The 16532-nt window shown below is 32.7% G+C and overlaps 1 protein-coding gene across 1 annotated transcript in view; it reads right to left on the reverse strand.

Annotated features, from left to right (window-relative positions):
- Positions 1-2217: 2217 nt before the first annotated feature.
- LOC100164670 (zinc finger SWIM domain-containing protein 5) overlaps positions 2218-16532 on the reverse strand; it is a 62642-nt gene continuing 48327 nt past the window's right edge. Inside the window, exons 9-16 of the mRNA XM_001952573.5 lie at positions 10085-10329; positions 9457-9608; positions 9194-9357; positions 8779-8926; positions 8499-8617; positions 7831-8049; positions 7261-7459; positions 2218-5750 (exon numbers count right to left, since the gene is read on the reverse strand). Of these exons, the coding sequence (XP_001952608.2) occupies positions 5389-5750; positions 7261-7459; positions 7831-8049; positions 8499-8617; positions 8779-8926; positions 9194-9357; positions 9457-9608; positions 10085-10329 (1608 nt within the window). The 3' untranslated portion in view covers positions 2218-5388. The remainder of the gene's footprint in view (positions 5751-7260; positions 7460-7830; positions 8050-8498; positions 8618-8778; positions 8927-9193; positions 9358-9456; positions 9609-10084; positions 10330-16532) is intronic.

A 16532-nucleotide genomic window follows, 5' to 3' on the forward strand; every position in this document is an offset into this window, starting at 1 on the left:
TGTGGTAAAAGTAGTTTGCAGTTAATTTGTATATGTATAGTTTATGTAGTATTTATGACCAATGTACTTACAATTATTATATACGATTAAGTATTTTAAAATACTAAGGTAGGTGTCAAATACTATGCTTATTAATAATTTAGATACTAAAATAATTTACAATTCTGAATATAACAAAAGCTCAAAAATAATATAGGATTTGGACACGCACAATATAATATAATATACAAGCCAGAAGAGCCCCAGAGATACCATGTTTCTGGTTTAAATCATTATAGTGGTACCTATCAATATAAAAACATCTGATACCAAAAATATTTTTTATTTTTTTATTTGACCATTAATACAAATAATATTACAATTTTACAATAATAATAATAATATAACAGGTAACACTGAACGTGTTATCGATGGGTACTATCACTAATAGTTAGGTAACCAAGTTATAGCATACATTTACCATTTTATTTTACTTGGTGCTCTTTAGGCATGTGGTTTGGAGTCAAATGTCGGATATGTCCATTATGTATTATGTATGGTCATAACCCGTAAACACCTCCTTTGTATACGCCACTGAATTTCACTCGTGTTATGAATATTGGAAACCATAGTATTAAAAACGCGATTCAAAAACAGAAAAACTAGTATAATTTGTAGTGAGTACCTATTTATATCTTACGATTTCGATTTAAACTACGGCATGTAATTTTCCTGATCAAAAATCCAGTGAGTGAGTGAGTTTTCAAAATAGCTTATAATTTCATTAACAAAAAAATAATGTACATGGGTAGGTATATCAACACTATTAATATTATTATTGTATTACTATTTTTATCATTATTATGTTAATTTTAATATAAAACGATCAATAACACTGACGAGCATTTTTACAAAAAGCTAATGTAATATGTCTCATGTACTTAATGATTAATAAATTAATGCGAACAATAAATTATACACATAATAATAATATTGCGAAGTACTTACCTAACCTTTATAATATAATATACTTTGATTGACGTTATTGTAGAATGGTTTAGTCGGTTCTGGATCCCTCTCCCACTTCTCGACTACTCACCCCACACTAAAAATTGTGTAACACGGCGTGTCGTATAGGCAAATATAGGTACATTTTTTCTATGGCAAATATTATTAAAGTGCGTTCTAAGACTGATCAAGACTTATGAAAATTCAGACTTTGATTCATGTTTATCAGTTATCACTTTAACGCTACCACAATCATTTAAAAAAATTAAATTTTTTGAATTTTGTAATCTACTGATATTATAATATTATGAGGCTGTAACACAGTTTAAATAATATTTAATACATATAAATTAATTGCAGTTGTATTCTTTTCGCTCAAATTAATTGACAATTAATTATTGATGTAATATTATGACACACAACAATTAATTACAACCTAGGTATACCAGCATAAGAAAACATAAATGAAAACATTTATAAATGCCGTTAATGCAGTTTCAATACCTTGATTTGATGTCCATTATTTAAATGTTTTCCACTTTCTAAATTTTGCACACATATTAAGGTTAGAAATCCCGGATGGGTCATGAGAGTTTAAAGAATAAAAGCCACGAGTGACAGCTTTTATATAATATTATATAACTTAAAGTTTATTGGTGATGCTTACAAAACCAAAATATACTCAACCGATTTTGACGATTCGAGGAAGGTTTGGAATCTATACTTTGGTTACCTAACAGATTGAACCAGTTATTTTTGAGTGGTTTACCTACTATTAAAATATATTAATAATATTAAAATCACAACTTATGAGTATGTTTTTAAAATATTGTCGGCGACAAATATTTTTACCAGTCCGGCTGCTGAGTAGTGGTAAACTTCAAAGGATATTTACCAACATTTTCGTCGACAATGTATCGGACCGTGCACACCAGTCATGTTATATCTACTAAAATTTTTATATTTGTATTACATTATTATTCTGATGACAGTTGACATTAAAAATCACCAATTTCATTCACTTTATATAATATTTTGATATACATGTTTGCCATTTTGTACCTAATAACACACCATACAGTTTGTCTGCAAATTGATTAATATTATGAAAGACCAATACTATTAGTCATCAAAAGTATTAAAGTAATATTTGTCTTTTCTACAAAATATTTGGACTGGAATTTGATTTAATAGGTTGTATACATTTTGTAAAATAGAATAACACTTTTATAATTGATACACATTTTATATTTGTTTTTATTTTCATTTTATATTTTACTTTCACCTAAAACTAAAATAGATACACAGGATTATTTCACAAAAAAAAAAAAAAAATAATTATAATAATGATAATAAAGAATAAGGAAAAAGAGAATCCATCCGCTTGTAGCATTTTCATAATTGTAAACTGAGATCTTAATAATAATAATTATTATGTAGAAATGAAAAAAAAATATAATGAATATGTTTGTATACAGACTTAATTATTGTAATCATAAAATATATCAAATACAATACAATATTGAGTTGCTACAAAATTAAAAACTAAGTCACTGAAATAATGGGATGGGTGAACACCATTCTGGTTTAATACATTTTTAAAGCGCAATTACATTAGCTATGGTACCTAATTGATAATGGGTCATAAAATACAATTCTTTTTAGTAAAAAAAAAATATATATATATATTAATATTTGTATTTATATAGGTATTTACCATAATATTATAATATATTTAAAATTATTTAGGTACTTTTTCTACTAAAGTACCTAAAACATACATCAGTCATAAAAATATCATAATTTTTTTTTCTTCTCCTTTAAATAGGTAATACACAATATCTTACAACTAACGCTATGATTTACTTAAACTATTTATTGATTTTTCATAAATTAGTATTGTATATATTAATATGGGTACCATAGCAACAACTATCTTAAAAAATAATATTTTATGTATAGGTGGGCATAGTTCATTTAGTGTAATGATTGGAAGTTAATTTATTTCATCAATACAATGATATATCGTAATTCATATAACGAAACGCATATATTATTATAGTTATATGCGTAATTGTAACATTTTTCAATCAATCCATAGATTAAATATAAATGATATTATATAACCTATGGTAGATTAATTTCTTTTCTAATTGAGCAAAACCAAAAAAATATAAATTTATATTAAAATTAATATTTTAATACATACATATATATAATATTATATATGTATATAAATATATATACATTTAAAATAACATAAGTTACAAAATAGAAACAATAAGTCGATTTTTCCAATACAAAATTAGGCCTAAAATTATTAGGTAACCTATTTTTGTACAATTGATTTTATTTTTTTTTTATTTTTTTTCTTACCTTTTGATAATTTATTTATTTTAAAACTAAAATATATTATTAAATACTTGGTCTTAAAAATATACACAAGTATTCATAATATGATGCTTACATACTAAAATCCTATACATTATTTTACATATTTTATCATTTTAATTACACATTGTTAAAAAAAATGTATTTTTATACCTAATAAGTAGCCTATGATTTATAAATAATAATAATAATAATAATAATAATAATAAAAGAAAAAATAACTTAGTGGACTATTTACGGAAAAAAACACTCCTATAATAGTTAAAAACTTTAAAATATTATAAACAAATTCAAAATATTTAAAGCTTCAAAAAAATACAACACAACAGTCTTAAGTTACAAAATAAATAAAAATAAAAATCATTTTTTTTTTAATTAAAAAATATCATATTGCTTTGTAGAACATTCGGGACCAATTCATCATTGTTTAATGATCTCAGAGATGAGAATTTATTTTTATTTTGTAACTACAACTGTTAAATCTAAGACTTAGGATATTTCATATATTTAAAAAATATAATATTCTAGTGTTGGTTCAGTATAATTTGTAAAATCACAAACTGAATAAAAAACACACAAAAATAATTTTGAAAACAAAAAAATAACAAAAAAAGTAATAGATTCTGATTGCACAAATACATGGGTAACATACACTTAATATGCATACTTAACTGTAAATTGTAAATGCAAATGTAAAAAGTAAAATAATAATAAATTTAATTTTAAATAAAACTTATACAAGAATGTACATTTATTTATTATTGTATTCGAAGCTTGAGAAAATGTAGGTCCTTGTTTCTATAACGCATGTAGTTTCTCGGTATTTAAATAAACAAAACAAGTTTTAATGGCAAATGATATCGTTGGAACTTATATATTTGTCGATTAAAATATAAATAAACATAGAGATAAGTATGCGAGACTAAAATTGCTAGGAATTTATAAAAGTGCCAAACAAACCAACATTATACATAAAAGTTGTTATTACAAAATAAAAATAATAAAAACTTAAATGATATTGCTCAAGTTCGTTTGATCCAATCACAGTCAACAGTTACAGAAATAAATAGATACAAAAAATATGTATATATATATGTATATATTATAAAAATCAATAGATTGTCCGAAACTAAGTGCGTGATCTTCTACTTGGTTTCGTTCCAGTGATAGTCATAATAAACTACAGCGTACCGACATCCCCTCAGTACAAATACATAATAATAAATTATAGTCATGGAGATTTGTCACTGCACGGTAATCATTTAACTGCAGAGTGTATTATTATTATATTTCGGTATATTATGGTATAATATGGTGGAAATAAATATCCATTATTGTGAGACCCATATATCGGTACGATATGCGGGAAGTCAGATGAGGGTTGAATGTTGGCGGGAGGGTGGGTCAACCATAATATGTGTTGACGGTTTGGCAAACCAACAAACGACGGAATAAAGAAATAATTATAATAATACACACGAGAAGTAAACATATTACGCCGTCACAGTTTGTATATAATAATTATGGTGTAGTGTAGCGTAGTGTTGTTTGGTTGGTGATGGTAGCTTTATATTTTTTTTATTAATTTTTTTTTTTTTTTTTAGTAGGTAACTTCACCGATGATGACTTTTTTTCCTCCTCTAACCGTTTTTTTGGAGCGCGGCGCTCGTGTTTCGTCCGACTTTTCATAATGTATAGGTGTTTGGACGAGGCAGCGGTCCGTGTGTAATAATTAGTACAATCGAACCAGGAGGGTCGTCGTCATCGTCGTCGTCGTGCGGTCTCGCGGATTGTGCGGAGTATATGAGAAATAGTAATAACACGTCATATCATTATGAGAATACGACAAAAACAACAACAACAAAACAACAACAGCAACAACAACACACCACTTCGCAATCGACGACGACGTACCCGCCGCCCACACCACAACGAAATGCGCGCGATTGCGCGAGCACGGCAACGACGATATCATCTGCGGAAGGGCGTCGTCACCGCGCCGTGCCCTAGTCACCCGAACCGCTCTTTGACGAGGAACATGAGCTTCTTCTTCCCCTTGTACGCCAGCTTCATGTTGTCGAGCAGCTGCGCGAACTGCGCGTGCCCGTCATGCGCCAACATGAACGTGTCGCGCGCCTTGCCCAGGAACTCGATGAAGTCGGCGTAGTGCCGCGGCGATATGTGCGTGAGCCGCGAGTGCGTAGTGTTGACGTACGCAGCGACGGCCGCCTCAAGCAGGATCCGGAGCGGGGCCCGTTCGTACGACAAGCCCTTCATCATGCCGCACCGCGACGATCCGCCACCGCCGCCGCCACCGTTATTCCGGTGGTGGTGATGATGATGGTGGTGATGATGGTGATGGTGGTGTTTGCCTGTAGACAGAGAGCATACACCGATTAAGATTTATCATTCAGGTGTAGAAAACGCAATTATGTAATTTAATAATGTACACGTCACGGTGGATTTAGGTATTTGAGAAAAATCTAAAAAATATCGCTGGTAGGTAGAGTAGGTGGAGCTTAATGGCCACTGAATGTTACTAAAACTTCGTTAAAACTATGTTGGCATGACATTTTAATGGATTTCCGCCTTAGTAGGGTGCACCTAAATTTTGATTGTAAATATGGAGTGTCTGCACCTAAATTTCGTTCGTAAAATGGAGTGTGTCTGCACCTTTAAAGGTCGGAAATCGAGTATATAAATGGATACTTTGGAAAGGTCATTATATGAGCAAGCGCTGTTTTAAACGACCTCTGTTCGGAATTGATTTTTGAATTTATAATTGTTTATTCAAATGTTAATCCTAACCACTTTCTTGCGCCAAGTTTAAAGGTATCTGGTATAGGTATACTATATAGGTATAGTATTCAATAAATCTTAATTAAATTGATTTATTATGCTTTGTACGACATGATTACAGAAATATTAATCAGTATAAGAAATAAAAATTGTACTGGATGTATAATTAAATCATTAGAATATATTTGTATTGCTGTACACAGAACACAACTGAACATTTAAACTAAGAGATTTCAAGGATCACACTCAACAAAACAAAAAAGAACCCGTGGGAATTATCTGAATTTGTCCAGAGTCCGTTAAAGCCTTGAATTTGAATATTGTACCAATTGATAATATTGTAAATTGATTACATTTTTGTCTTTTGGCTTAACTTTTTTTATTCATAGTAATACAATGGTTCAACGAACATTTTTAAATCGATATCAAGTATAGTCAAAATTGTTAAACGAATTCTATTCAAAATAAATAAATGTATAATGGTTGTTTAAATTGAACTCCAAGCATAATAAACAGATACATCTGAAGAAAAATGGCTGACAACTGGCCTTTTGTCAAGTAGTTATTGTGATCATTATTCATTTTAAAGATATTTTAACTGAATTATTCATTAAAAAATTAGAATAAATATATAGACATAAAAACACTTAAAACATTAAGGTACCTATTGAAAATTTTAATTCACAATTTAACATACGATATAGGTACCTAGTATTTTAAATGAGTTATTTAAATTGGTAAATCTATTGTAGGAGCAGGCCGGAAAAACGTTTAGCTAAAATACGTGTTAGTTTCATTCAGTTTTGAAAAATTGATCTATCCATCTATTCTATTGATTAAAAATGGTCTAGTTTGAGTGCATTTAATACGGGAATATACTGTAAGTTTAAAGTTATCATTATAGCTATATATTACCTATATAGGAGTGCAAATATTATATTATAATAATTAATGATGTTACACGACAAAGTTGTTCATGTGGGATCGTTTGATGTCATGTCGGAGGTGCGTTAAAATGTGTAAAAATGTACTGAAAGATCAAATAAGTACTACAAAAAAAAAACCAGCTTTTTAGGTGCTTACTGGTGTCAGGTGGAGGCAGTGCGTGAGCACAAGTCATTCCAGGTGGCGTCATCGAACATCTACGTAATATGTCTGACAGCACGGTGGCGCACTGCACGTTCTTCACCAACAACGGTATCATGGTGGCCAATTCATTTTTGCCCAGAGAGTGACTGAGAGCGCAGGCCCAGTGTATGTCGTTAATGGCTGGATGAGTGTCCTGAAAAAAGAGTCGGTCGTCGCAATATGTTATTAATTATTATTATAGGTATATAATTAAAAACTGGAAGTGGTGTACGCGCGTTTTACGTTTCGTTCTAAAACTGATTTTTAAATAAATTTAAGTCACACTATTTGAGTCTAAAGCACTAATATGGATATCGTACGTGGACACGTATAGTCACTTACGACTGGATATCGATTAGCACGACCAGTCGATGCTACATAATATATGACGCTTATTAGAATCCTAACGCTCGTATAATAGGCGAATAATAATGTCCAAAAATCGAGAGCTACTTATATGATTTCACCGGGTCTAGGCGGTGGATTATCTTCTTTTTAAAAGCTCTATCTTCTGTGAAAACCAACCTGATTGTACGCCAGATGAACGTTCTTCATTGCGAGCATAGCGAGTTTGTATGCGCGGTTCGGGTATCCGCGGTGTTCCATGTAGCGGGCGATCGTAAAAAGCTGAGATGAGGTCATGATGTGCGCCGCGGCGTCCAATACTATCTGGTAAGCTGATTCGAATGCAGTCGCGTCGTTTTCACACAAAGTCAGAGCGTTTAGTGCGCAGTTCGGAGGGTCCTGTAATAATGGTAATAATCACAATAAATAAATAAAACACGGACAGTAATATTGTGGATATTTTAGGATGTGAAATTATAAATATTAAATTATATAGGTACAGTGGATTTTTCGCAAGATTTAATTAAAATTAATTTATATCCTATATTTTACAGCGAACAGTGATGACAAATTTGTCGACGTAAATTAAAATTATACAAATTAAATAATTAAAAAGGTAGGTAATCTAATTTGATTATTTGGATTTTATTATTTAGATTCAGAACTGAATTCAAAATCAACTTGTAATTTTTTTGATTAGACGTATGAATTTAATTTAAATTAGGTACCTAATAACTTAAAGCGATTAGAAAAGTTAAAATGAACTCCTTGAAAATTATAAAATATACGATTATGCAGTAGTCTGAAAATCTTAGCGCACATAATAATATAATGTATAGGATCCTTACTTTGGACGCGCATTGGAGTGCCAATGTACGTGCGTAGCTCGACAGTTTTTCTTGATGTTCAAATGATAGGTTTAATCGGAGCATTGTACTGTGAGACATTATGGTCGTGGCGACTGGTCCTGTAAACACAAAAACGCGTATAGTCAGCAACAACGAACACATATCGCATTATAAGCGCATCCATATACACAATAAACGAGTATAATATATTATTATGTATATGTGCCCGCTGAATGTCACGGCGTTCAAACCGATCATGTCATATTATATTCTGACGTACCTGTGGCTTCGGTGGGCGTGAATAATTGAAACCAATTTTGCATAACGGAGGTGAGAGCATCCATGCCGACTTCTGTGGCACACGTCACCAACCACCGGACCATTTCGCGTCTTCGCCAGTTCAACGAGGCCAGCGTGATGCGCATTACCTTTGGAAACCACAAAAAAATCACACGTTATAGAATAAAAACGAACGTTATTATCAGTATATTATTATTATGCGATTTCTGCCACGCCACACCGTACATAGATATTTTTATAATATACCGTATACTGTGGCACTGTGCGGGTAATAGAAGTATATTATTCAAATACGCTTATAGCCAAATGAAACTGAAAACACAACCCGTTGAAATCGATCATTCACACGCGGAAACGTTTTTCTAAAAATATACTCGACCGGTGATTATACGCACTTGTAATCCGAGTTCGAAGGCGACGGTCAACAACGGAGGATGTCTGGGCCCGTTTTCGGGTGTCGCGAAACGAAACGCATCTTGGGCTAATTTGAAGAGATGAGACGAACTGTGTATGTGTCGTTGTGCAGATTCCAGTACGGTTCTCAGTCGAAGTAGTTCACCTGGCGGGGGAGACATAACAGCAAATAATAGTTATTAATATTGAATAGTAAACGGAAAAATCAAGAGTATAACGACTGCTTAAGCTTAGGCAAACATACCTTTGGCAGCGCTCAGCATGGTGGACGCCAACGTGCATTGTTGCGTTTCGATGTGACCCAGTGTGAACCAACGTGGATAGCGGTTCAGCATGACGGACGAAGGGTTACCGTTCGGATTGTCCGAGTCTTCGTGGTCTTCCAGGATCGGTAATCTGTACGGACACATTTTATACCCGGTTAGGTTGGTAACAATATTATATAAATATATTATTTAATATTTATATTATAACAATAATGTATTATGTTTTAAAGACGATGACGTCAACACGGTCGTACGTTTTCGTAGGGGACCTTTACTAATTTAATGTGTGCGGCCTTTATACGACCACCCCTCGCTCGCCTGACTAAAACTATGCGTATATTGTATAATGTATATACTGCAAGGTTGTCGAGATCTCTAGCGTTTCAAAATTGGTGCACACAACTGCGTTAAAAGTTCTCGTGTCATGCTTTGTAATGCGAAATTACGATGACCGTGTATAATGTATATATTATACTTTATTGAGTATTTGAGTGGTCAGAGAATGGACACATCATCACATTGATAACCACAAGCCACAAGTGGTATACCAGCCCCGCAGTATATAAACCGTTCAGAATAACCATGAACAAATGTGTATACACTCACCTCATGGCCCGCAAGCCGACTTCGTACGCCAGATCCGGGTAGTAGTCCAGAAGGGCGACGAACAAGAAACGGGCGAACGTGTGCATGGGTATACTGTCTCTGTGCACGCCTAGGCCTAGTCCACTGGTCGGACCGCCGTCTAGGAGGACGATGGCTTGTCGGCGCAAAACGCCCACCAGGTTCGTGTCCATGTCCAACTCTTGTAGTTTGGCTATCAGTCTGTCTTCTTGTTTGCACGCTTTCTCCTATTCAAAATATATTCAATCAGTAAAATGAGAAATTATGTAATACAAAACTATAGTAGATATTTTATAAACAAAGGTATACATTTTATAGCGGCTGTGTACGTTATTAGTCGGTCTTGCTGGTATTTCAATTATTTTATTTGTCACTTTATTTCGTTTACGTTTTACAAACACACACCAACTACACGAAAATACCATTATTATTTGCGCAAGTATAACGTATGTAGGTATATGCGTGTGTGTGTACATTTTTGGTTTAGACGTCGTTGACGAGTATAATAAATTATTTATAAATGTATGAATAATCTTTATTCGCATTTTTTTCACACCGGTTTTTAAGTCAACTCCGTGTACATTTATCACATAGATTCAAAAGGCATCGTTTAAACTTGCTGGCCACCAGACGAAGTGCAGCACAATACTTCTAAACCGGTGGGGAAAAATTTTAAAATATATAATAATACGTTTACAAAGAAATGATTGATTCAAACGTCGCGCGTCGCGTACAACAATATGAATCCAACACGTTGTACGCACATCTTACACGACGTTGAATACGAATAAAGTTTTTATTTCACGACAATGAGCATCCGGTGTAGAATTGGTATTTATTCGGTTTTCCAATGGAGTCTACAGTTATTGTAAACCAAAAATGCTACCCCATCGCCACTGCCCACCACAGACGCAACAAATCCTCTGCAGCCCCTGGACATATTCGTCTTTAAGTCTTTTACAATGATTTTTCGTCTCACCCCCCCATCTTTGCACTGGTTTATTGACATCGACATAATTTATACCTATACGCTCGATATTCCCCCCCCCCCCTCACCTCCGAGAACGAGTCATTATTATTTATTCGCCTTATTATACCTTACAAACGATCACGTGCATTTAATCATAATTCAAGTCACTTTTTTTTTAATTTAGATAATTTTCCACTATTTACTACCTATGTATTATATATTTTATATAATGTATGAGAAATGAGTTTTTTGCTAACCGCCAATCTCAGAAACTATACCAAACCGATTTCTGAAATGTTTAAATCGGATTTCAATAAACATAATTATATTATAATCAATATATTCCTCAAGACTAGAAGAAGCAACCTCTTTCAGTTGCTATAGGGTGGCTCACGCATGAATTCCGTTTTTGCTTACCCCAAATCGAATAATTCTTTGTTAACATTTATCACATACGACCGCCATTCGAAAAAAAAAATGTTTAATTGGTATAAAAAATCTGTGACCCGTCACGAGTTGCTATAAGATGTATTTTAAATGAAAGAAATAATATTTAATTTATTGTTTGTTATTCAAAAGTACAACAAAAGGCAATGCCCTTATGTTTATAGCTTATAGACTCAAAAGACCACTGGTTTTGATGAAAGTTTTAGTGATTGTTCTTAGAGATATCCAAAAACTTTACAGAGTAGTTTGAAAATATACCAAGAGGTATATCCAATCATCAGCCACAAGCGGATTGCCTATATCGGTTGAAATATTTCACAAAGCGAAGGTACACCAATGATTATTTGACCGTGAACTGAGGTAGGTACACTAGAACCGAGATATACACCAATATAGCGCCGTATTTTATGTTTGTTCATTTTTTCCCGAGCGAAGTCGGATTTTAAAGCTAGTATAAATAATATTATATATTAATATCTCTCTCTCTCTAACACACACACACACCCACGTATAATATATATGTATGTAAAACAGTCCGTGGTATTTGCACACATATCCATATAATTTAGCCCAATTAATGTACACTTTATAATGTATATATCATGCGTACATAATATAATACACGAATTTAATTGTTAGCGAATAAACAAGCGGACGAGATACCTACTTGTATGAAAAAAAATTAAATAAAACCACCTTTGTATTATACCATACGATTTGAAACAAAATAATTGTACGTTTTGCATCTAATAGTTTAATAACTACTCCTATATAAGTAGGTAATAAATAATACTCAAGGTTGGACACACATTATACCTATCTAGCTGTATACCTAGCTATATATTAAATAGCTAACGCGGGATATAAATTAGAGTTGGTTTAATTTTAAGTTTCACAAGCGAAATGGTTTTCTCGATACGACTATTATATAAGCTAGCGACCTCATTATTTTTTGATTCGTAAATAACGGCGCAGCCCTCACCCCTAAAATATGCATATAGGTCGTTTTTTAAAAGAAGCTATTTTTTTTAATTACGTCTACCACGATGGTGTTTCTTTTTCATTTCGAGAAACAAAAGTACAATCCCATAATAATAAATATTAATGTTAATGTTTGAAAATTAATTTTCATACGCACCAAACTTTTAAATAGAAAATGATAAATAAATCATAATTATGTATGGAGATTGCTGTGACCTGGATTTATTGTCTGCGCACACGTAAAACATTTAATTATGAATTTCGTATTCAACTGTATTATTAAAAACTTCACCCTTTTATATTATATTAAAATGAATGTATTTTTTTTTCTTTTGGCGATTGTCATTAATAAATTATGAAGCGTCGTTATTGGAAAAGGACGACTTCGAAGCAAACCTATCGCGAGGGTATGAGAATTGATTGAAAAGTTTTTTTATTATAATTTTTTTTATAATTTGAAATGGATTTAAGGTGACTCTCCAACAACAATACTCACAAACAATAATATAATACACGCCACGTAAAAACACATTTCCCGATGAATTTTATGTGTGAACGAGGAGTGGAGACAGGTGTTGGTGTCGTGGTCGTTGGTAGTATACCATATAATATTTTAGTGTATAACCTACAGGTACGAAAATGTTATTACCGCGAATTAATGGGCATTATTTTTTTAGGCGTTTGACGGGTTGTGAGTGGTTGCGGAAAAACAGGTTAACTACACGCGACGGCGATAACGGGTTGACTTCCATTTATTCGCTATAAGTATATAGCTGGAGACGTCACGTGTGAGTGTGTGTGTGTGTGTGTGTGTGAATAGGAATTAGGAGACTACGCGTTGCTTTGTACATACACCGAGAAGTCGTGTAAAAGACCAAAATCCAATGTGACCTTTATCCAAATGATAATATAGTAACTTTATATTATAATAACTTTCACCGATTTTCAAAATAATAATAATCTAGCACTCTTAAACGGTCGTGCGTCTAAACGCGACCAACATATACCTAGGTACACGCGTTACGTTCGTTGCGCAATGCGACTCATAATACATGCGAACGCGCAAACACACACACAAGTTTATACGTGCAGATAATATTAATCAAGCAACAAACGTACAGTCCAGGCAAATATTGTTGACCTCATAACGAAACCATAATATATATCACCCGTAAAACCGGCCTAGGGCCGTGAACTTTGAAACCTGTTCATGGGCGAGCTGGCGCGGTGCTGACCGCCGTTTCGACACAGTGAACTTCTATATTGCCAGGAATGCCGTATTACGTATACACAGTAAGCTACGTATATTATATATCCGAAATCGTGTCCGTCGTCTGTCCACCCGATCGGCCGGTTCCGAATATTAGAATGTAGGTTAGAATGTACAAGCGCGCGCACAAAAATTAATTATGACATAACAGACGAGTAGGTGTATATTATTATTTTGTATCTCACCGCGCACGTCGACTGTCCCCGATATAAAATTTGTCAAAAATATTATTTAATGCGATTGATAATAAATTTTGAAATAAAAAAGGGTCGTGGAAAATCATCTTTATATCTAATGCGGTAGAGTACCACCGTAGATTTTATAGTACGTACCTACCCTTAACTTAAAATACAAAAAAAAAATGTCCATCAACCATATTCATATTGGAATATAGTTGTAATAACGCGTCTTAAAATTTTTTCCGGTTGCAGGTCTGCGGGAGACTTGTAGAGGAATGCACATTATAAATTATTATTTATTGTATTTGAGACAGCGGGCGGGCCGGCGAGTGAGCATAAGGGCTGCAGAGTACACGCCCTGCATATAATGTGCATTACACCTATATATGTTTGTCCGAGTTTAGTTGCAGGTTTTTCGCAGTATAAAATACGTAGACAGACGTCGCCGCCGCCAAGGCTCGATTATACTTTGATAATCTATATAAGAAATCTCACGAAAAAAAAATGATATTCGTCCATTACTGCAGCGTGCGTCGTATATATAATATAATAAAGGCCCCCGAGAGAGTGTATACCACTAGACCCATACGCACCGTTGACAATACGATAATGACAATAATATATTATAATGTGTACAGTGTTATACACACGCGCGCGACCGTACATATTTTTCATATTGTTCGGAGTATAGGACTGCAGCACTGGCACACGTTTTGTAAGGGACTGGCGAAAATCCGTACGAGTAGATCCCCCACATGCTGTGAAAATGAATAATAATAATAGTATACTAAATGGGATATGAAAAACTATGAAAAGAAATCGACCAGCGCGCATATAATCGCGTATTATTTGTGCTATACACGGATGGTTGCAGGACTGGCTCGAGCCTTTTTACTCATATACATATTATTATTTTACATTAAACATAATATATATAATAATATAATATATTATGTGCATCGAGTCTTGACATATTTTCTACGTGGTTGGATATGTAATATTTTATTCCGTTTCGAATTCTATAGGATAAAAGTTACAAAGAAGAGGAAAATAAATGCGGGCCTACCTGCGTAAATATCCACGTAAAATAGTATACTATTATAATATGGTATTCCAGCACACACGTACCCCTTCGATAAATTTTAACCTATGTCGGTCATACAATATTCATGGCAACAAAAATACACACGCGCTCACACACACACTGGACATAATATTTATATTATAACATATGATATTAATAATTCCTGCAAACGTAACACTTGTTATTATTGTGATCATTATTTTCTACCGCAAATAGGTATACGAATTTCGATTCGGCAATTTAGCATATTAGGTATATGGGTACGTGAAATATATATGCTCAGCATAAAAAATATTAATAAAAACACGACGGAAATAATTACGTTAGGCAAATTGGACAAACACGAACAGCATATTATAATATACATTGTGTGCGTATAGCGCGTAATTAAGCGACTCGAACGGTTTAAAATATATTTAAATTTTTATGTTTGCTTTCGGGTATACACATATAGTGGGTAATTAAATATATAAAAACTGCAAATAATATATGCTATTACGCGTGCGATTCAAACCACACATGTACATGGATTATACATATTATACAGGATGATTCACCAAGCATGCCCATCCACAATTTTTCCTTTAATAAAGAACTTTTTCAAATTTTGATTTTTGACATTTTTAAATATACTCAAAGGCCATCTTTTAAAATCCATGATTTTTTTTTGTACTGCTGTAAATTATTTAATGAATAGTTTTTTTGAACATTTTGATGTATCTACCTAATTCAAAATTTGAACGCAGTTTATTAGTTTTTAAAAATGTTGTATTAAGGACAATATAGTCCTAGAATATAAAATAGATGTGATATTGAATCTAGTATTTAATATTTATAATATAATTTATTAATATAAAAGTTATTAATGTTGATAGATTAATATTAGTCACTAAAATGTTCAGATTATCATAAACCCAACATCTTCCAAAACCAATATCATGGATCTATTATTCTTAGTACACAAAATAAAATAAGTTTAATTTATTAACTAAGATTAACTCAAAAACTATACTCGTAAGAAGTTTGATTCTGATACGTCAAAATGTTCATGATGGTTCTAATTTGAAAAACAGAGGTTTACATACTTCTTAAGTAGTACTAAAATTCTTGGGAATTTAAAAAATTGTGTTTAAGTATGTTTAAAAATCCAAAAAATCAGATTCTGAATAAACATTATTAAAGAATAAAAGGGGGTAAGTATGCTTGGTGATTATCCCTGTATACATTTGCGAGTAACATTATCGTTACCTAAACACCGGTCCGATAAATATAAATAACAAGGTTAAAAAAAATAAATCAAGTTATTTTTAACGTAATAAAGGGACGAATGCCTGCACGACTGATACCGTACATACATCTAAAATAATCATGACATACGCGCAGCAGTAATAACAGGGTTGGCGTGCGTTACATGTATATCGGTTGCCAGGAATCAGAATTTGCTCGGAGCAGACATTGTGTGATAAATGTCGCCACAGTCATAAAAAAATTATTCTCTA

This window comes from Acyrthosiphon pisum, chromosome A3 (genome assembly GCF_005508785.2).
Source record: "Acyrthosiphon pisum isolate AL4f chromosome A3, pea_aphid_22Mar2018_4r6ur, whole genome shotgun sequence".
In the NCBI taxonomy this organism is placed as follows: domain Eukaryota; kingdom Metazoa; phylum Arthropoda; class Insecta; order Hemiptera; family Aphididae; genus Acyrthosiphon; species Acyrthosiphon pisum.